Here is a 17,295-nt window from a genome sequence, read left to right on the forward strand (position 1 = left end):
CCAGGGTTATATGATTTCCATTTGTCATTTGAAGGACTTCCCTGAGTGAGTTTTAATGCTGGTGATAATGAACTCTGCAAGAGAAGAAATAGACATGTATGTTAATAATCTGGATATTAAGGCAGTAAATATTTAAAACACACTTCAGACAGTTTTTGCAGGAGGCTACACATTTGCAGAGAACTATTTGCAATATTTTCTACTGTACGATGCAGCTCTGTTTTTCAAGTTAATTTCCAGTCATTAAGTTATCTTCACAACACTGACTAGAGGGCACGAGAAGTTGACTTTGAGATCTCAACGAGTTCTTCACAAGGTATTCACGGCATCCATTTTCTTTGTTCTCGTTGAGTTGTGCCAGTAGACTTCCACCTAAGGCACTCTTCCCACTCAACCGATTCTGGCAGCTGAGATCTTTACAAGATGAAAAGAGTTCGTCCTCTCACCATCACCCTCATCTCTTGCCTCCCTGGGATATCTATGTCTTGTTAGTGGGCTCTGTGTCAGTGAGAATATGAGAGATGGACTGTAAGCCAGAGTTTTTACAATTACTAGCATGAACTCTTAGGCCTACCCTTTGACATACATAGAGTACGCTTTCACATATGACCTCAAGGCAATTCTGCTTTCATATTAACGTATTTGATGTGCTAAGGTTATTTTGAATAATATATTCGCTTTCAGCATTGCCTTTATAAGTTAGACCACAAGGTCGCTTATGATCCAACTACCTCAGAGCTCTCCAGCTGGTCCTGGAGAACTACTGGTTGTCAGGGCTTCATTCCAGGCCTTCAGTAACACACCTGATTCAGCTAATTAGTTGACTGAAGACCATAATTAGTTGATATTTTGAATTGGATTAATTTATTAATGGGCTGGAATAAAAGTGTGCACACCTAGCTCCTCAGGACCAGATTTGAAGACCCTCAATCTATGTGAAGCTCCTACAAGCATACTGATGTAGTGTAGCAGTAGCCAGAGGTTACAGTATGTCACCGAGTGATTTAGTGCTGTGTGTAGATAGTGGCTCAGTTGGTAGAGCATGGTGTTTGTAATGCCAGGTTTGTGTGTTCAATTCCCCAGGGGGACCAATATGACAAATGTATGCAATCACCTCTGTAACTCATTCTGGATAAGAGCATTTGCTTAAATGACACATCTTTCTAAAACTTAGATAGTGTGGGGCTATTATCAGTAGCTGGCCTGGGAATCCCTGTAGTGAGCTAGTTGGTGATTCACCTCCCAGGTAAAGGGAACTTGTACAGTTGGATTATTTTAAGAATCTAGGACGAGGATTAGGTTTGGCCTTTTAATCCTTAAATCCATGGGCTGCACCCACTGATGCAGAATCATGTACGGCTTGTTTAGTGGTTCTATAGTCGTGTAGTGCTTATTTATCTGACATCACAGGCTACTGCATAATGAGAGTTGGCTAGAGGAAAAGTGAATATTGAGGCGTGCAGCTGTAGGTTTACTCACCTGTTCTATTTACAGTATACACCACTGTAGACCGGTTAGTTCCGTGAAGTCCATTGCTGTTAAATCCCAGGTTGTTCGTGTTTTCGTTCTTTGCCACGTGTCTGGGAAACATTGAAAATGAGTTAGCTCGTTATTTGAATTGTCTAATATCTTTCTGGAAGTGCTGCTGCAGCAGTGATATAGCTGCTAAACAAGATGGAGATAATCTAGAGATTTACCAAACGTTGATTTAACTGGGGATCGATATCAGCTCATGGTTATCGTCGACTTCATCACACTATTAACTTTATCGGTGCACTGACAAGATATGAGAGCAATACGATTATGAAGAACCTCCTGACGCTGCTATAAAAAGCCATTAACTTCTTACATCTACACGTTCCGCTAGCGGAACGTCTGCTCCAATATCCAATGATGGGCGGGGCGCGAAATTCAAACTCCTCTAAATCCGAAAACTTACACTTTTCAAACATATGACTATGTTACAGCTATTTAAAGACAAGACTCTCCTTTATCTAACCAAACTGTCCGATTTCAAAAAGGCTTTACAGCGAAAGCAAAACATTAGATTATGTCAGCAGAGTACCCAGCCAGGAATAATCACACAGCCATTTTTCAAGCTAGCATATCATGTCACATAAACCCAAACCATATCTAAATGCAGCACTAACCTTTGATGATCTTCATCAGATGACACACCTAGGACATTGTGTTATACAATACATGCATGTCTGTTCAATCAAGTTCATATTTATATCAAAAACCAGCTTTTTACATTAGCATGTGACGTTCAGAACTAGCATTCCCACCGAACACTTCCGGTGATTTTACTAAATTACTCACGATAAACGTTCACAAAAAGCATAACAATTATTTTAAGAATTATAGATACAGAACTCCTCTATGCACTCGATATGTCCGATTTTAAAATAGCTTTTCGGATGAAGCACATTTTGCAATAATGTAAGTACATAGCCCGGCGTTACAGGGCTAGCTATTTAGACACCCACCCAGTGTAGCCTTCACCAAAATCACATTTCCTATAAGAAAAATGTTCTTACCTTGCTTGTTCTTCATCAGAATACACTGCCAGGACTTCTACTTCAATAACAAATGTAGGTTTGGTCCCAAATAATCCATCGTTATATCCAAACAGCGACGTTTTGTTCGTGCGTTCTAGACACTATCCCAACGCTAAATCTCGGCCACGAGCATGACGCAAAATATGACAAAAAATTTCGAAATATTCCATTACCGTACTTCGAAGCATGTCAACCGCTGTTTAAAACCAATATTTATGCAATTTATCTCGTAGAGAAGCGATAATATTCCGACCGGGAATCTGCCTGTCTGTAAACTGAGGAAAAAACCAAAAGCCGGGGGCGGGGCGTGTCACGCGCCTAAGGCTTAGTCCATTGACTGACCACTCAGCATTTGCTCTCGTGTGCTTCAGCCAGGGCTTTGAATGACATCATTCCTGTTTTTCCCGGGCTGTGAGACTCCATTGTTGACGTGACAAGTGTCACGTAAGAGCAGAGATCCTTTGTAAACGATAGAGAGAATCAAGAAGGGCAAGAAATGTTCAGACAGGGTACTTCCTGAACAGAAGCATCTCAGGTTTTTGCCTGCCATAGGAGTTCTGTTATACTCACAGACACCATTCAAACAGTTTCAGAAACTTTGGAGTGTTTTCTCTCCAAAGCTAATAATTATATGCATATTCCAGTTTCTGGGCAGGACTAATAATCAGATTAAATCGGGTACGTTTTTTATCCAGCCGTGAAAATACTGCCCCCTAGATGTAACAGGTTAAGTAGCAATATGTGCCCTTACTTCAAGGATGTAGTTATCTGCTAGACGCAGGTACCAGATACTGATTGAGATTTTGATTGTAGCTAATAATGAATGTCTTCATGCTACTCGGCCCAGGTTCCTTGGACCTAAAGCTCCACTTAAGAAATGACAGCGTGAAGTTGGGATCCCATCGGCAAAACCACCTGAACCTTCAAAATGACATCCTTGGTCTGTACTGACTCTTGACAATTTATTTTTCCCCTTCAGGATCACCACTACAGCAGCTTGTATGATGGACCTGAGACGATATCCGCTGGACGAACAAAACTGCACACTGGAGATAGAGAGCTGTGAGTATCTATCTTTCTTGCTTTCATTTCAACTCAATTACAGTTCATTTGATCTATCGTTCTCGCTTTCAATTCAACTCAATTACATTTCATTTGATCTATCTTTCTCGCTTTCAATTCAACTCAGTTACATTTCATTTGATCTATCTTTCTCACTTTCAGTTCAACTCAATTACATTTCATTTGATCAACCTTTCTCGCTTTCAATTCAATTCAACTCACTTCAATTTTATTTGAATTGGTATGAATGGGAAACAAACTGTGCCAAACCAATGGTCTGTACTAGTACTGTATGTATAAGGAATCCACAAAGTTGAAGACACAACTTCAAGTCAGTTACTATAACACAATAATATCTCAAGCATTAAAAACTACTCATGAACATGTACAGTAAATTAATCCTCATGAGGGGAAATTAATAGTGTTTCCTGTCGGCAGATTTGTCAGTGAAACCTAAAGCACCCAATTCAAGAATACTATGTTGCATCACTTCAGAAATTCAGGGATTTCTGCATTACAATGGTGTACAAATATTAAGACAAAAAAAGGCTGCCAAGGTCTACTTTATATGCTGCTTTTTGAAAAGTGTATTTCTTTCTCAACAGCTTGGTAAATGATTTAAGGGCTTTCATTAACCTTTAAGGGGCAGTGCAGCTAAAAACTTGTTTTATTTTTTGTTATGACATTTTTGCACTATGAGGTCAAAATAACACTGGAATTATGAAAATGATAATTATGCCCTTTTTGTGTAAGAGCTGTTTGAAAACAATGCCTGGAATTTCAGCCTGTTCAGGTAGGATGGAACTTTTGGCCTATGTCATGACATCACTATGTGATCTGATTATAATAGACAAATGACTTTGCATCTGGGTAAGGGGGTGGGCTCTAGACCATCCTATCAGCCAATCTGGGCTGTATATGTAAATATCTCAGGGAAATTAACAAGAACAAATATTTTGGAGTTATTTTCATTAAATAAACACAGTGTTTTACTAGACATATAGTGATTTAAAAATACAATTACAAAGACTGCATGGGGGCTTTAATACATCTAATTTAGTCATTGACGTTAACATTAATCACTTGAATAAATCTAAATAGAAAACAAACGTTTCAATAAAAAATATCCATTATCATCTTCCCCTCTTCAATTAATCAATTAAGCTACAATTTGAGAGGTCACGCAACACAAAAGCATGAGGTAATAGCACTACGTTTGCATTATCCTAATTATGTTCACCTTCATCTTGACAGAACCAAAGAACATTGTGCAACCATTGTGAACACAAATGGCCAAGTCAAATCTAATTGGGACCTGTTTTGCCTTTGTCGGGTATAGTTTTTGGGGAGGCAAACGTTAGTTCCAGTGTGATCCTGTTCAGCTGCTGAACAGACATGTCTCAGTGACTGAAGGCATTACAGCCAGGGACAGAGAGCCTCACAGAACACTTAGTTATTCAACATTCAGCTCTTTAACACAAAGCCTCCCCCTTCATTTTAGTGGCTGACAACAGCGACAGTGTGGAGCAAATATGTAATGCATCTCTCCCTGATAAAGCTTTTAAAAACACCTGAGGCCTCTCCTGTTTCATCTGTGCTGCTGGATTCAGAGTTTGTGAAGCTGCAATGTGATGTGGGCTCTGGCTCTGTAGACCCGACACCTTTGTGATCTGATGTGCTGCCTTTCCAACTCAGCAGCCGTCCTGGTCTATCTTGTCTTGATTCCCCTCTTCTCTTTCTCTTTATCTCCCCCCATATTTCTCTCTCTCTCTCGTCTCTCTCACTCTCTCGCTCTCTCGCTCTCTCATCTCTCACTGTCTTTCTCCATCTCCCACTCTCTGCTTGGCTTTTTTTCTAGGGAGCATGACAGGTTGATCGCACCTATCTCCCTTAATACTTCTGAAATATAACCACTGAATCACGCTCAGTTTGTAACCAGCTTTGACAGTAGAAGCAGAACTTTCAAGTGTATTTTATTTTGTGTTAGATTTTCATCAAATTCATCAAATTCAAATTCGTAGTGTAATTGTTTTGGACTAAAACTAAATAGCTGAACCTGATTTAATTAGCATTCTTTAAATGCAGAATGTGACGTTTTACAGGAAAGGTTATTGTTGCTGCATCGTGCTGCAAAGAAAACCCCACCATTTGTGTTTGTTTTCTTTTTTTCTTTTTCAGAAGTTCATTCATTTATTCTAATTATTCAATTACCATACAAAGAAGCATTGATATAACATGAATCATAATGTTCTTGTTTTGTAACTTGTAAAGGTCTGCTGCCTATTGAATAAAATAGAATAGGAGGGAAGAAGCATACTCAAAGGGCATGTTGTAAATCCCAATTAAAAGTCCCCTAGGAAGTGGGTGTTGAAATGTGAAATGAGATGCTGATTAAGTAGTATTTAATAATTCAGTCCGGCTTTAAACTTAGTCTTTAAAGTTGTAATAGTAGAATGGACAAGAAATTGGGTAGTGCATCATCAGTTCCTCTTGTCATGTTAGTCATTGCATACCTTAGAGAGCTATTTCTAACTTGTTGGAAATGTCCAGATAAACTAGCCCATGTCAGTTTTTTAGTCCATAGATTTTGTTGTAATTTTTTTGTCCCTCAAATATCACACGAATACACTTTAGATGTATAGAATGAGCTTTAAACTGCAACATTTTCTTTGCATCCCATGACAAAATGTGTAAAATTGCAGGAAATAATCTTTAAACCTGCAAAATGTTCTCCACCAACAAGAGGGGTGTGAACAGTTTGTGTCATGAACAGTGCCTGTGCCCATAGAAATAGGCGTGGCGTGTTCGAAGGGGGCGGGGGGTGAGCGGTATGTTCCCCAATGCTGGAAGGGAGGCCCTAGTGAAACAGTTTGGGAACCCTTGCTCTATACCAGGGCACCAAGCAATAAAATAAATAGAGTGAAACGTTTCAATTTTTGTCATTTAGCAGACGCTGTTATCCAGAGCAACTTACAGTTAGTGCGTTCATCTTAAGAAAGCTCGGTGGGACAACCACATATCACAGGCATAGAAAGTACATTTTTCCTCAATAACGTAGTTGTCAGTAGAGTTAGAGCTAGAGGGAGGGGGGCTGGTTAAGTGTTTTTCTTTTTTTCTTTTATATGAGGTGAAACAGTCCTTTATCCTAGTGGCAATAAGGCTGCTGAATGACAATCACTAGCAGGTCCAGTGGGCTGTCCTACACTTGACAATGTAATTGACAATGTTCTGACGTGTATAATGTGTTTAGTAGTGTACCATTGAATCACCTACTGTAAGAATCGCACTGGTTGTATTTATTGTACACAGAGCTGCAAACAACATGTCCCCATGGGGATAATAACGCTATTGTCTTATCTGTCTTTTTTAGGCATGCATGTCTTTGGAATATAGTCTTTCAGCTCCATGTGTATTTTCCTTTATCCCTGTCAGAGCTGATGTGTTGCTAGTTCAGACGTCTTCTGACAATATCACAAAATGTCAGATGAAAGCCTTGTCAGGTTCAGAAGGAAGGAGGGAAGAGAGGATAAAGCCTCAGAAAGTTTGGCTGGATAAAAGAAGGCCCCTAGATAGAGTATAAGCCTACAAGCAATACTAACTATTCAACACTTCTGTGTAAATTACTTTAATCATTAGTGTGAGCACGTAATATGCACTATACAATTAGCGTGATGCAGTTATTTAGTCTCCCCTTCTATAAATTGTTCCAGTTATAAGCCCCTCTGTCTTCATACTAATTTGGTTGTAATGAAATACATCTCTGGAGCGGACTTTTCCCTCCTGGGAGTAGGAGTGTGATGAGATGAGACTTGTGCCCTCAAGGTGGACAGTGGAAGCAGTTATTTTGGATAGTCTGCCTCTCCTCTATGTGGCTCATTGCTGGGCAGGGACACTAATGTGTCATTTAAGGGAAATGCCTTTTTCATGGAATCATGTGTTAAGTGAGTTTTGTTGTCTAAATGCTGTTTTTACTTGTCAACACAACAACACAGTATGTCTAGCAGAGTGGCCGTGTGTGGCTACTTTATATTAAAGAACAACTGACCCGTGTCACTGCACAGTGCTGGGTGACTTTCAGCAATATTGCATGAGTGCTAGTTTATGACCTTACAAAACACCTCCTGTCAAGCTACATTTGTTGTGTTGTTTCTTCCCAGCTTCTCTATAATGTTTGCAAATCTGGGCTGTAGTACAATATGCCACATAACCTATATCTAGGAAGTGATAACCTTGGACTGCATTATTCAACAATGTCAAACTCAAAATATTATAGTAGTTGCATAGTATAGTACATGCTTATGAATTTCACACGCACACAGTATTTCATTAGTAAAGCATACTGTATGGACTAGTCCACTGTATAAATCGTGCTGCCAGATGTATAGAGTATAATTAATTCACACCTACTGTAATACACTCAGCAAAAAAGAAACGTGCCTTTTTCAGGACCCTGTCTTTCAAAGATAATTCAGAAGGGTTTAAACACTGTTTCCCATGCTTGTTCAATGAACCATAAACAATTAATGAACATGCACCTGTGGAACTGTCGGGAAAACACTAACAGCTTATAGATGGTAGGCAATTAAGGTCACAGTTATGAAAACTTAGGACACTAAAGAGCCCTTTCTACTGACTCTGAAAAACACCAAAAGAAAGATGCCCAGGGTCCCTGCTCATCTGCGTGAATGTGCCTTAGGCATGCTGCAAGGAGGCATGATGACAGCAGATGTGCCCGGGCAATAAATTGCAATGTCCGTACAGTGAGACGCCTAAGACAGCGCTACAGGGAGACAGGACGGACAGCTGATCGTCCTCGCAGTGACAGACCACGTGTAACAAGACCTGCACAGGATCGGTACATCTGAACATCACACCTGCAGGACAGGTACAGGATGGCAACAACAACTGCCCGAGTTACACCAGGAACACACAATCCCTCCATCAGTGCTCAGACTGCAATAGGCTGAGAGAGGCTGGACTGAGGGCTTGTAGGCCTGTTTTAAGGCAGATGCTCACCAGATATCACCGGCAACAACATCACCTATGGACACAAACCCACCATTGATGGACCAGACAGGACTGGCAAAAAGTGCTCTTCACTGACGAGTCGCAGTTTTTTCTCACCAGGGGTGATGGTCGGATTTGCGTTGATCGTCGAAGGAATGAGCGTTACACTGAGGCCTGTACTCTGGAGCGGGATCAATTTGGAGGTGGAGGGTCCGTCATGGTCTGGGGCAGTGTGTCACAGCATCATCGGACTGAGCTTGTTGTCATTGCAGTGAGTTACAGGGAAGACATCCTCCTCCCTCATGTGGTACCCTTCCTGCAGGCTTATCCTGACATGACCCTCCATCATGACAATGCAACAATCCCTACCGCTCGTTCTGTGCGTGATTTCCTGCAAGACAGGAATGTCAGCGTCCTGCCATGGCCAGAGAAGAGCCCGATCTCAATCCCATTGAGCACGTCTGGGACCTGTTGGATCGGAGGGTGAGGGCTAGGGCCATTCCCCCCACAAATGTCTGGGAATTTGCAGATGCCTTGGTGGAAGAGTGGGGTAACATCTCACAGCAAGAACTGGCAAACCTGGTGGAGTCCATGAGGAGGAGATGCACTGCAGTACTTAATGCAGCTGGTGGCCACACCAGATACTGACTGTTACTTTTGATTTTGACCCCCCCCCTTTGTTCAAGGACACATTATTCCATTTCTGTTAGTCACATGTCTGTGGAACTTGTTCAGCTTATGTCTCAGTTGTTGAATCTTGTTATGTTCATACAAATATTTACACATATTAAGTTTGGTGAAAATAAACGCAATTGACAGTGAGAGGATTTTTTTTTTTGCTGAGTTTACAAATACGGTATCAAAGCAACATTCAGTATATTCCTTATTATTCAGTTTAGTGTAGACCCAGACTGTGGGTGGTCAGAGAAAAAAAGAGGTGTTTAAATAACATATTTTGAAATAAAAAGAGAGATAATTGCACCATTTTAGAGGACAATTATGCCACTAGTAGACCCACAATACAGCCTTCTCTCTGTTTATTTTACTAGGCAAGTCAGTTGAGAACAAATTCTTATTTACTATGATGGTGTCGTGTCTTTGGCATCATTAAACTGAAGACTTATTTATCAAATAACTCTGTAATTATTATTACGCGATTAAACTGATTAATCATGTAACTGTAATTAACTAGGAAGTAGGGGCACCAAGGAAAATATTCAGATTACAAAGTTATAATTTTCCTAATATAACTTTCAGATATTTTAATATCTGATCAATTAGTCGTCGAATTAATGAATTATTATTTACCTCACGTTAGTCTCATTCCAAATGTCGTAAATTGTTGGTTATCTGCACGAACCCAGTTTCACTATGAGTCATCCATACATCAATTGTCTTAAAATAATTTATTTACTAACTAGGTAATTCACAGAAATGCATAACAAACAGTAGATATGGTTACAAGGAAATGATAGAATGTGCCCTAGTGGGCTAAACCGGCATGGCGGCTTGTTAGACAAAATGGGAGTGGGGGTCAGCTGAGAAGGCACTACAGAGTTGATAATTATAACAAATGAAATGCTAATCCTTTGCACATGAACGCTCACTCATTTGGGAATAATTACAATCAATATATATATTTACGCTCAGTGTGTCGTCGGGATCTCTGTTGAAAAGTTTGTTTCTGTTGGAGAGTTTGTCCGCTCTCTCTCTCTGTCGTGGTTAGAATGGTTAGTTCAGAGTGACATTCATTTATGTCATTATAGAATACGTGTTTCGGCGGTTGTTGGTCTTCGCGTTCAATGATACCGAATTCCTAGCTGCAGACTAGTAATTAATATCAGACTTGTTTTTATTCTGTCGGTATCGATAGTCTAAGAGTTTAACCATGTGGTATGGTTAAAAGTTCAGCAAGAGAAATGCATGGTCTGCAACCTTTAGCCATCTCATAATTGAGGTAAGCTTGGTCTGGTCTCAAACCTTGGCCCTCTCGTTATCGAGGTAAGCTGGTCTGGTGATAGAAAACCTAGGTGGGGGATTTATTCGGAAGAGCAGGAAAGGGCCTGTCCCATGACGCCAGACCATAACTGTGCTCATGGGCGGTCCTCTGATTTAGTTAAAGCCCAAAAGGGAATTGGAGTTTCCTTCATTAAACAGTCCAAAATCACATTACACAATTTCACAAACAGTTCCATGCTCACTCATTCATTTTATACAACAATTAGATGTAAGCCTCATAACTGAGGCTATTATATGAACAGCGTTATGGTAATGTGGCCGTATTGTCTCTCATGAGTTTCACAAAATTGTACCAAACGGACCAGTTCGTAGCTGGATTCTTCACCGAACTTTTATAGATTCTCCAGAACATAAATATTGTTCGGACTTCCAGTTCTGTGAGGTGGAAGGAATTCCTTTGTTCTCTCTATGAAAACTCACTCCCTCTCTATACTGTGGCCATGAGGAGATAGTCTCCTCCAGGAATTTACAACCTCTCTGACCACAGCAGCTTGGGTGTAGGAGACAGAGGGAAATGGTGCTCACTGTGTCCAAAGAGGGCAACGTCATGACAACGGCCTAGGAACAGTGGGTTAACTGCCTTGTTCAGAACGACAGATTTTGACCTTGTTAGCTTGGGGATTCAATCTAGCAACCTTTCAGTTACTGGCCCAACGCTCTAACCACTAGGCTACCTGCCACCCCAAATGTACGTACTTATTGTTTTTCTTTCTAAGATGGCAAGAGTGGAAGCGATGCCTCATTATTATGGTGATTTTACGCTGTTGTCAGTGTTGTCACAATGAAACCCTCATCTAAGCTCAAAATTCCACCAAGTAATAGTTACATTTTCTGCACCAGCGGTGCACAACGTACGGAGCGTCACTGCTATCAGATCCTATTTTAGAAACCACAAATGTCCTCTGGGGTCTGAACAGTTTGTACACTGGAGTTTATTCTGCGCCTTAGATCTTTCCATCACAGCTCCTGCAGGTTTGCCAACCAGCTGAACTGAAGACAGCTCGCTGCGCGCTGTCGGACTTTAGAGACACTTTTAATTGGACACCAGGAATAAGATTAAAGTAACTTTGAACCGTGGGTATCAAACATTCATTTTAGTTATATTTTAGAGGAGCCTCTCAAGCACATGCAGGGGAAAAAGCATCAGTTGTTTGAGACTCTGACTCTGATTTTCCTGTGCTCTCTACAGTTAAATTTGAAAAGAGCAGCAGACCTTCCCATGCATTGTTAAGTCTGAAACTTGGCTCTTATGTCCCCCGGTGTAGCCCTTTGATGGCATTTCTGAGACTCTCTCTGACTCAATGTATACTTTACAGACTTCAATTAGGCTTGGCCTCTGCTTTTGGTTTACTTTTCATTTAAGTTTGATGATGGTGTATTCATGTATGAACCAAGGGATGTGTGCAACTCCTAGCATAAAGTTTTCATTTGTTCGAGGCCAGTTTTCCCATGAATCCTAACTGAAAATCCATCTGTGTAACTCGATAGGATTACATTATTTACAGTTTCCAAGTGAAGCGCACCTCTCAAGTTAGTATTTGGCCCTAAGAGAGCAAACCTCCAGGATTCACTTGTCAATTTGCTAAAATTCAACACAATCTAACACTCAATTCGTGCAAATACAAAAAGTATTTCAGCAGATTTTGTGTGTTTTTGCTCATTTTTGGTGTGACTTAATTAGTAGGAAACAACAACATTTTTGGTGCAACTTAATTCATAGGAACATACTTTTTGGGGAGGCAAACTTCGGAACAATCTTTTGAAAGTTATTAGAACAATGCATGATGGGCAATGGTGTTCTACACTGCCTTTTTTGTGTCACACATTTATTCATATAAAAAAACAAACGTGTTAACAACCCAATATTGTTAATCCACCAGGTTGTCACCGAAATAATCATAATATAATAGTAGCCTTACATTTGTTTTGTATTTTATTAATGCCAATACTGTTTTCTATGCTTGTTTTCACTTACTACTTTGGGATACTGGTGCACTTGAAGTCAGAAATGCCCATTTTTCATGTAGGCAACAATAGGCCTGCATTATTTTCTTCATAACGCATTTCATATTTCATGGAGCCTACATTACAACATTTTCTTCATAATGCATTTAATACAAGGCAAGGACAAATTTTATGAGGGTTGCCAGATTTGTTTTGTTGGTATTGATGAAGGTATTTGATTGGGGAATGGGGATGCATTTTTATGATGGGAAATTATAATACACACCATAATACACAAACACTTACACACATATACACACACTCACTTTGTTTGTACTCATATTATAGCCAACTCTTTTGTATGAATTATTTTTTATGAAATGTGTTATGTATTCATTATCTTTAACTGGTTAAATGTTTGTAGTTTGCATGTTTCAGTAGTGATTAACATGGTTAAATAGTCATAAATCTCTGCTTGATTTAGCTTTTGGTATATTTGGCATTTTTATACATATTCTGTATTTCCACTGAAGAAAGCAATAATTAATCAACACACTATTGTAAATAAATGGACACTACCTGTTATAAAATGGAAATTGCTCTCCCTAAATAAATAGTGAGAAATGTTCAGTCTGAAACCATATGTTTTACAGCCCTGTAATAACGATATATCACCTTAATAATTGTTTATTTACAACCTATGGAGTATAAGATGTTGGTAATAGTGGCATAGGAGAGTGTGAAATTAATGAAATACCCTAAACCTAAGCTATGTTCAATGTCAGCAGCAATTTCCAGTGAGACATGCTCAGTCTGAAGCCATTCTGCTATGGGTTTCACAGCCCTATAATAAAGATAGAAGTTATATCACCTTAAAAGGGTTTATTTACAACCTCTGGGGTATAACATGTTGGACAAAGTGGTGTAAGAGAGTCTGACATACAACCCCTAACTTGAGTTCAGTCTTCGCCAATGAGAAACAAGAGGGGCCTAGCTTCATCCTGCATGACTGCGAAAGGCCTCAATTCTAGGCCGTAGAAAATTCTACATCCATCTCATTAGATCAGGACAGGATGGATCAACAGTGATTCATATTACTGGTTTGCATCCTAAAAAAATGACAGTTGTGTTTAGCTGCATAACACACTTCCATTATTTGTCTACCCATATGATGTGGATCATTGTCAGGTTATTAGATGTATAAGCTTCCGCAACAACAGAACACCATGGTTGTAATAACACTTTAAACAGGTAGTTTCTAAATCTGTAGAATGTGTTTGTTTTGGGCCCACACTGGTAAGTTAACCTATGTAAATTAGACAGTAATAGGGGATTTTCTTCTGAATAACTGGTCAGAGCATAGCACTTTCCATTCAGCTTCAGGCAACTTGGATGTATCACTACTGTAAGTCGCTCTGGATAAGAGCGTCTGCTAAATTACTAAAATGTAAAATGTAAATCACACCTGTAGTGACTACTTCTATCCGTCACGCCCATTGTTGCTTACCCATTGTTCACTAGATATATCAATGGAATTACACCCAGCACAATGTTGAAAAACAGAATGCTTTCAACCACTAGATATCATAACTAGACGTGAGCTGGAGGTGGTCCCAACGCTGCCACCAATGTAGCAGAAGAAAGTGAAAGCTGCAACAGGGATTCTAACCAGGGCTCATACGTGGCAAAGTGAGCTCTAATGGCCATTGTCATGAAAGCCTAGTAGGTCTCTGGGCAGAGACAGTTGGTCTACAATGCTGGCATATGCCTTGTTACAATAGCCTAAGTATATAGCATGATTGACACGACCATAATAATCATCATGAAATGGCCTTGGTAGTACCATAAGTGTAAGCCAACGTAATTAATTATTTTACATTAATCCTGTTTAACTGCATTGATATGGATTAATTGGTCATAGTCCAGACTCGTTATAGTGGCAAATACCATGCAGTTGCACCAGGGGAATTTAAACCAAACAGATTTTTTTCTACAGGTCTTCTGTTTCCCCACATTTATTGATGCATTCATTTCCCATCATGAAAAGGTGTCCCATTCCCCAATCAAATACCTTCATTGATACCACACACACAAAAAAAATACAGTGTCACGGATCCGTCTGGAACTTTCATTCCGCACACCTGGCCCCTATTCCCACTGATTGTATTTGTATACAGTTGAAGTCGGAAGTTTACATACACCTTAGCCAAATACATTTAAACAAAGTTTTTCACAATTTCTGACATTTAATCCTAGTGAAAAATCCCTGTCTTAGGTCAGTTAGGATCACCACTTTATTTTAAGAATGTGGAATGTCACAATAATAGGAGAGAGAATGATTTATTTCAGCTTTTATTTCTATCACATTCCCAGTGGGTCAGAAGTTTACGTACACTCAATTAGTATTTGGTAGCATTGCCTTAAAATTGTTTAACTTGGGTTAAACGTTTCAGGTAACCTTCCACAAGCTTCCCACAATAGGTTGGGTGAATATTGGCCCATTCTTCCTGACAGAGCTGGTGTAACTGAGTCAGGTTTGTAGGCCTCCTTGCTCACACATGCTTTTTCAGTTCTGCCCACACATTTTCTATAGGATTGAGGTCAGGGCTTGGGGTCAGGGCCATTCCAATACCTTGACTTTGTTGTCCTTAAGTCATTTTGACACAACTTTGGAAGTATGCTTGGGGTCATTGTCCATTTGGAAGACCCATTAGCGACCAAACTTTAACTTCCTGATTGATGTCTTCAATATATCCAAATAATTTTCCTCCCTCATGATGCCATCTATTTTGTGAAGTGCACCAGTCCCTCCTGCAGCAAAGCACCACCACAACATGATGCTGCCACCACCATGCTTCATGGTTGGGATGGTGTTCTCTGGCTTGCAAGCGTCCCCCTTTTTCCTCCAACCATAACGATGGTCATTATGGCCAAACAGTTATTTTTTTGTTTCATCAGACCAGAGGACATTTCTCCAAAAAGTACGATCTTTGTCCACATGTGCAGTTGCAAAACGTAGTCTGGCTTTCTTATGGCAGTTTTGGAGCAGTGGCTTCTTCCTTGTTGAGCGGCCTTTCAGCTCATGTCGATATAGGACTTGTTTTACTTTGGATATAGAAACTTTTGTACCTGTTTCCTCCAGCATCTTCACAAGTTCCTTTGCTGTTGTTCTGGGATTGATTTGCACTTTTCGCACCAAAGTACGTTCATCTCTAGGAGACAGAACACGTGTCCTTCCTGAGCGGTATGACGGCTGCGTGGTCCCATGGTGTTTATACTTGTGTACTATTGTTTGTACAGATGAACGTGGTACCTTCAGGCGTTTGGAAATTGCTCCCAAGGATGAACCAGACTTGTGGAGGTCTACAATTTCTTTCTGAGGTCTTGGCTGATTTCTTTTGATATTCCCATGATGTCAAGCAAAGAGGCACTGAGTTTGAAGGTATGCCTTGAAATACATCCACAGGTACACCTCCAATTGACTCAAATTATGTCAATTAGCCTATCAGAAGCTTCTAAAGCCATGACATCATTTTCTGGAATTTTCCAAGTTGTTTAAAGGCACAGTCAACTTAGTGTATGTAAACTTCTGACCCACTGGAATTGTGATACAAGTGAAATAAGTGAAATTATCTGTCTCTAAATAATTGTTGTAAAAATTACTCGTGTCATGCACAAAGTAGATGTTCTAACCGACTTGCCAAAACTATAGTTTGTTAACAAGAAATTTGTGGAGTGGTTGAAAAACGAGTTTTAATGACGCCAACCTAAGTGTATGTAAACTTCCGACATCAACTGTACACGTGCACTTTGTTCATCATGGTCTTGTCGATTATTGTTCAAATCAAATCAAAGTTTATTTGTCATGTGCGCTGAATACAACAGGTGTGGCCCTTACAGTGAAATGCTATCTTACAGGCTCTAACCAATAGTGCAAAAAAGGTATTAGGTGAACAATAGGTAGGTAAAGAAATAAAATAACAGTAAAAAGACAGGCTATATACAGTAGCGAGGCTATAAAAGTAGCGAGGCTACATACAGACACCGGTTAGTCAGGCTGATTGAGGTAGTATGTACATGTAAATATGTTTAATGTGACTATGCATATATGATGAACAGAGAGTAGCAGTAGCGTAAAATAGGGGTTGGCAGGTGGTGGGTGGGACACAATGCAGATAGCCCGGTTAGCCAATGTGCAGGAGCACTGGTTGGTCGGCCCAATTGAGGTAGTATGTACATTAATGTATAGTTAAAGTGACTATGCATATATGATAAACAGAGAGTAGCAGCAGCGTAAAAAGAGGGGTTGTGGAGCACACAATGCAAATAGTCCGGGTAGCCATTTGATTACCTGTTCAGGAGTATTATGGTTTGGGGGTAAAAACTGTTGAGAGGCCTTTTTGTCCTAGATTTGGCACTTCGGTACCGCTTGCCATGCGGTAGTAGAGAGAACAGTCTATGACTGGGGTGGCTGGGGTCTTTGACAATTGTTAGGGCCTTCCTCTGACACCGCCTGGTGTAGAGGTCCTGGATGGCAGGCGGCTTAGCCCCAGTGATGTACTGGCTCGTACGCACTACCCTCTGTAGTGCCTTGCGGTCAGAGACCGAGCAATTGCCGTACCAGGCAGTGGTGCAACCGGTCAGGATGCTCTCAATGTTGCAGCTGTAGAACATTTTGAGGATCTCAGGACCCATGCCAAAT

General features: G+C 40.2%; 1 protein-coding gene across 1 annotated transcript in view; it reads left to right on the top strand.

The window, feature by feature from the left end:
• The window catches only part of LOC115153995 (gamma-aminobutyric acid receptor subunit beta-2), a 110,440-nt gene that overhangs the window by 60,481 nt on the left and 32,664 nt on the right, over nt 1-17,295 (top strand). The window contains exon 5 of the mRNA XM_029699741.1: nt 3,541-3,623. Coding sequence (XP_029555601.1) covers nt 3,541-3,623 — 83 coding nt within the window. The remainder of the gene's footprint in view (nt 1-3,540; nt 3,624-17,295) is intronic.

This window comes from Salmo trutta, chromosome 19 (genome assembly GCF_901001165.1).
Source record: "Salmo trutta chromosome 19, fSalTru1.1, whole genome shotgun sequence".
NCBI classification, from domain to species: Eukaryota; Metazoa; Chordata; class Actinopteri; order Salmoniformes; family Salmonidae; genus Salmo; species Salmo trutta.